Genomic DNA, 5556 nt, shown 5'->3' with positions numbered 1-5556 from the left:
GTAAAATCCTACTAAAACGTGTGTATTTGAGGCATTCTCTTGTCCTGCGACATAATAACACAGGTGAGCAGATAATCGACCCGACTGATGACAGCAGAAATACAGTGGAGCTCAGTGAGACAGCTGGAGAGCATTGTTACTGGCTGGAGATTAAAGGCAACGGCTGTAAATACTACAGGAACGTAGTCACCAACAGATACCTGGGTAAAGTACACAAATCAAAAAAAGAAAAAAAAAAGGAAACAGCAATTATGAGAAAAGTTGACTTTTTATTAAATGAAGCAAAATAATCTTCACCTTTCAAACTGAAAAAAGGGCTTGTTTCCAAGTCTGTACAACTGGGAAATTTGAGTCAATATAATTTTCTTTTTTCCGTCCAAACAATTTTTCAACACATTAACGTTTGTCCCTCTGCAGGATTCGACCCCAACAGGAACCAGGTCCACTCTGACGTCGGCCCGTCTGAGTCTGAAGAGTGGCTGATGTTGGTGGATCAGACGGACCAGAGCAGCCAGAGAGCCGTCATCATCAAGAACAAACACACTGGGATGTTCCTGGCGGTCCAAAACCGTCACTTTATGGGACTAACATCTTACAATGAAGACTGCAGATGGTTTTTAGAATAAAACAGGACAATGTGGGCACTTCTGTCAATGACACATAGGTTGTTAAGAAAAATGTGTTGCAAGTAAAACTTAATGGTTGTATCTACAACTGGAGGTTTGGCAGAAATACAATTCAACATTATCACTGTGATGAAAGAAACAAATAAAAAATGATTAGAATCTTTTCCTCTTGAGGATTTCTGGTTTCCAGTTGATGGGATGGGTTTCCTCTGTCTGCGGGAAAGAAAAAGGAGCTGTCAAATTTTCTTTCTGCTGCATGAGAGCTGGAATTACAATCCAGAGTTTAAATATGATGGAATAACTTACAGCGGTGTCGTCCTCTTTGTATACTTTAATGGTCTTGTCAGCCTCGGCAGTGATCAGTCTGCTCTCTGAGTTATCGAACTTGCAAGCGAAGATGCCAGACTCGCTGTCCAGAGAGCCGGGCTGCACAGCTGCATGAATCCTCTGGAAGTTGTAGCCTGTCCTCCAATCCCACATGTGGATGGTTCCATTGTCGGCTACAGAGAACAAAAACATGTACATTTATCAACATTCTGAGACGGCATCAACACAACTAAGATATAATAATCTTTTAGATGTGTTCAACATTTCTGCTGAGAAAACAAGTGATAGTTTAGCTTATAATGAATACCTCCAGACACCAACACGCCATCAGAGTTGACAGCCAGAGTGTTGATGATGGCGTTGTGGCCTGACAGGTTCTGGATGAAGTTTCCATCGGGGAACATCCACTGCTTGATGTTGTCAGCAGAACCAGAGGCAAAAGTGTATCTATAGGACACAGGACATAAAGTGACAATATGTTAAGGATATTACAAACTCCACATTTAAAAATCAATAAAACTCCAACTTTTTCTTTGAGAAATTTAAATGTACTCAATTTATAAAAACAAAACTGAAAAAGGCAGCTAATCCTAAAAAGTGCAAACCAGTTAACGTCCATAGAGGGTGATGCTTAACACTTAATACTTAAACAGAACATGTTATTGGTACGGTAACTTACTGTCTGGGGTGCAGTGCCAGAGTTCGGACAGACTTTTTGTGGTTTGTCAGAGTCGCTCTGGTTTTTCCAGCAATCAAGTCCCACAGTCGGATGGTTGAATCGTGACTGCCTGCAAGAAGTTAATCAGTGGTCAGCTGAGGGCCAAACAGTCAGGTACGACTTTGACGACGATACAGAATAATTTGCTTGGCATTCTTAAGTTAACAAAATGTATTTACCAGTGATGATTTGTGGCTCTGCAGCCTGACATCTCACTGTGGCCACAGTATTGGTGTGTCCGGTCAGTGTGTGTACATTGGCTTTGGTCCTGATGTCCCAAACCTGCATGGATAGAGAATAAATCATATCTGTTTAATTATTTAATTCTACAGAGGCCTTATTACTAACACATGGAGAGCGAAGGTGCACGCCGGATAAAAGTACACCAAGACCAAGTGAAAGTGCAGGAGTATTGTGTTCACCGTTTAGCTATTGTTCTATTGTTTGATATATGCTGTATAGGTATAAGGTGACAGAGGCAGATATCCGATAGAGAAGTGGTTCATGCTTGAAAGTCCAACACAAGACAAAGAACTGAACACAAACCACAGAGGGGTAAATCATGGACCGGAGCAGAAGTAATTTAGCATGAAAAACAAACTCAAAATCTCAGTTGACTAAAATCAAGAGTGATATATTAGTCGTCCTTTGAAGTTAAATCATTTCAAAATTATAATTTATCCATTTATTAATAATAATAATAATAATAGTAATAAATAAGATTTATATAGCACTTTTTTCCTGGTGCTCAGAGACGCATTTAACAGTGAAAATGCAAAGAACCAGCTTACCCTTGCTGTGGCGTCTCTGCTGCACGTCACCAGCACGTCAATAGTTGGATGAAGGTCAATATCATAGACAGCACTGAGGTGGCCGTGGTAGTGCCTGATGACCTTGTTGTATTCCAGATCCCAACACTTGACCTGCTTGTCTTCTCCACAGGAGAACAGGTAGGGGCTGCGGTTGCTGACCGCCACACCGCGCACTGTGCTGATGTGTCCGGTCAGGGAGAGTTTCAGTTTTCCACTGGCCAAGTCCCAGATCTATCAAGAACAAACAGCATTTAGGTCAATCTAGGGTTTTATGTTTAAGAAGAAACTTAAAGAAGTTCTTTGGATCTTGCTTGCCATACCAAAGAAAACCTATGGTATCCGACTGTTAAACAAAGTATATAATATCGCAATCAACCATTCAGGGTCGATCACATAGATTAACAGAGATTTGACTAAAGATGCAGACATATTTTCTTTTAGCCACATTACTCCTGATCAGCATGTTATGGTTATTTCAGTTGTGTCCCAACGGAGATAACTTCATAACAACTGAGCAAATTTAAATTTGCCGATAAAGACCATCAAATATGGTTGAAGGCTCAGGAGACTGAATGTACACCGGAGTTACGCTGACTTTGCTAAACGGTCACAGAGCATTGGTCATGAAAATAATTTCATGTATTGTTAGTTATTTTACATCAAATGTATAAAAATAAGATCAACAACTTTTTTATTTAAACATTATTTATGACATTTTTTACATAAATTATTAATAAAAGACAAAACCTGAAAGGGAAACTCAAATTCATTTTCAACTTTACTCACCTTTATGGTTCTATCAGCAGAGCCTGTGACAAACCACTGATTCCCCGGCTCCACAGCGATGGATCTCACCCAGCCAAGATGACCACTGATGACCTACCAGATCAAACAATCAACTGTTAAAATAATGCAGAGGAAACATCCCAGGAGCCATGCTTTTGGCATTACGGTTACAAATAAAAAAGGGAAAATAAAGCTTAAAAGATTTGTATTTACCCGAAACAGTTTCCATGGGGGATGCCACTGTGGTTTGGGCATGGTGGGCGCCTTTCTTGCAAGCGCAGAATTTCTGGTGCCACCTCCCTCCAAGAGTGACTGAATAAATACATTAATTCATGAATAACTCAGCATATTTCCTCAGTGATTTTACAGGATGGGTTTACAGCATAGTCCGACCTACCACAGCAGATGACTGAGGGTGAGATCTCTCTCCTCCTCCTGCATGACGATGGATGTCACCCACACTGCTAGCGGTGCGGCTTATGTCCTGCCTAAAAATTCAATAACGACACATAATTGTTAATGTTTATGAAAAGTAGTTTAAAACTCTAAAAAAGTGCATAATCTTCAGTGTTTATGCAAAATGCTATCAGCATACATTATCCACTTTTGGGGAGAATTAATAAAAGGTGTACCTGGTTTGTGAAGGTGGCAAAGCGAGAGCCATGGAGTTGACTCCTCCCTCACTTGGATTCCTGTGGAGCTTTGTGTCAGCAGTCAAGGCTACTCCTGTTGAATGATAAAATACTTGTAATATTGCTGATGATGTTTATTGTATGGGTTTATTACCATTACAGCTTGGTTAAATCAAAAGTATTTACCAGGTCCAGAGGGATAGGCATGTGTCCCCGTGATCAGGTATTCTGGATCATCCCCTGAAACAAATGAAATCAAAAAACACCCACAAATGATCTTTTAGAGCAGAAAAAGAACAAAGATATTATATACAAAACATTTCAATTCAATTTGAAAATATTTTTTAAATACTTGGCATTCAAGGGACATGAACATGTTTTTTTTTTATATATATGGACATTTTTGCTCCTGTATCCATTGATATGCATTGTTTGTTTGATCCTCACCTGGCTGTGTGTAGCTCTGGGGGCCCAGCATACTGCCAGCGAGAAGCGACACTCTGTCTTTCCCCTCCTTCAGGACAGGCATGTGCAAAACTGCATTGTAATCTGCTTTCAGTTTCACAGACATCTTCATCTTCTGGCTGCAAATACAGTAGACAGAGATGAATTATTTACTCCTTCAAAATCATTCACATTCTAACTATACATGGCAAATATATGTTTACGTATACATATATACAACAAACAAGTGAGCAATATATATCTATAGCTCACATCTTATCTCATGGTATGGTATGCAACTTAATATTATGATGATGATATTAAAAATCAATTGATTGCTGTTGGTTGATCCAGTGAATGAAATACATCACAAATCCATGTGCCATACAGCTGTCTCACTGTATATTCCAATACTAACCCCTAACACATGTTACAAACATTAGTTATAATAAAAATAATCAAATACATTAATAGAGGAGGAGAAAACCCCTTATTGATAACAACAACACATCTAAAGGCCATTGCCCAGCCCTGAATTGAAGTCTCCTATAGTTATAGCCTTAAGTTGTATAAAACATTCATTGTAATCATTAAAGCGGAAATAAGTGCACACATATTCTGACGCCTTTTCTTTGTCTAATTTAACAGCACAATTAAACTATTTTATGCAGGACTCAATTAAAAGGCGGTAACAATTGAAGTTTTATAACAGTTATGAATGCTCAAATGTAATTATACAAACCTTTCTTCATCCTGTGCGATGGATTTGGCATGGTCGGACACAAACATATCATGGGTCCTTTTGAGAGATCTGAAGACCAGCGTGTGGACTGAGTGCTTCTGGACATCCTGTTAAATACAACATATATGTTTAATACATTATGATTTAACCAATACAAAAAAAGCAACATCTATATGGACATGAAATCGTATAGTCAACGTAACGCGACCCAGCAATTAGCCTGGTCCAACAAAGTAACGTTCAGTAGTTAGTGAGCGGGACGTAAAGAAAAAGCCTCGAAAAGACTTCAAAGCTCTGCTTACCTCGGCCATGGTTGAGATATCAACTCGGAAAAAACACCACAGATGATAAAGCTACTTTTTAATCGAGTTTTGTTTGGTCGCAAAGAAAAAATATATCACAATCCTGAAAACATGAGCACCGCCACAAGCCGACGATCGTATAACCCGGAAGTAAACAACAACAACAG

General features: G+C 39.2%; 1 protein-coding gene across 1 annotated transcript; it reads right to left on the bottom strand.

Moving 5' to 3' along the window:
• Positions 1-249: 249 nt before the first annotated feature.
• Positions 250-5556, bottom strand: plrg1 (pleiotropic regulator 1). Its single transcript, XM_063884667.1, has 14 exons — positions 5390-5556; positions 5088-5194; positions 4349-4485; positions 4088-4141; positions 3902-3995; positions 3667-3757; positions 3483-3581; positions 3270-3362; positions 2463-2714; positions 1851-1953; positions 1633-1741; positions 1261-1400; positions 933-1126; positions 250-839 (listed from the first exon to the last, which is right to left on the bottom strand). Exons 1-14 carry the CDS (start codon positions 5396-5398, stop codon positions 780-782), a joined length of 1542 nt encoding a protein of 513 aa, XP_063740737.1. The 5' UTR covers positions 5399-5556; the 3' UTR covers positions 250-779.

The sequence above is a fragment of the Eleginops maclovinus genome, chromosome 5 (assembly GCF_036324505.1).
Source record: "Eleginops maclovinus isolate JMC-PN-2008 ecotype Puerto Natales chromosome 5, JC_Emac_rtc_rv5, whole genome shotgun sequence".
Taxonomy (NCBI): Eukaryota; Metazoa; Chordata; class Actinopteri; order Perciformes; family Eleginopidae; genus Eleginops; species Eleginops maclovinus.
Note: the sequence above shows the minus strand (reverse complement) of the source record. Positions and strands in the feature narration are given on the sequence as shown.

Excerpts from the sequence above, each read along its gene's own strand:
- plrg1 (XM_063884667.1), bottom strand. Across the intron at positions 3,758-3,901 it reads TTGCCACCTTCACAAACCAG|GCAGGACATAAGCCGCACCG; the intron begins GTACACCTTTTA and ends TTGAATTTTTAG. Across the intron at positions 1,742-1,850 it reads AGAGCCACAAATCATCACTG|GCAGTCACGATTCAACCATC; the intron begins GTAAATACATTT and ends AACTTCTTGCAG.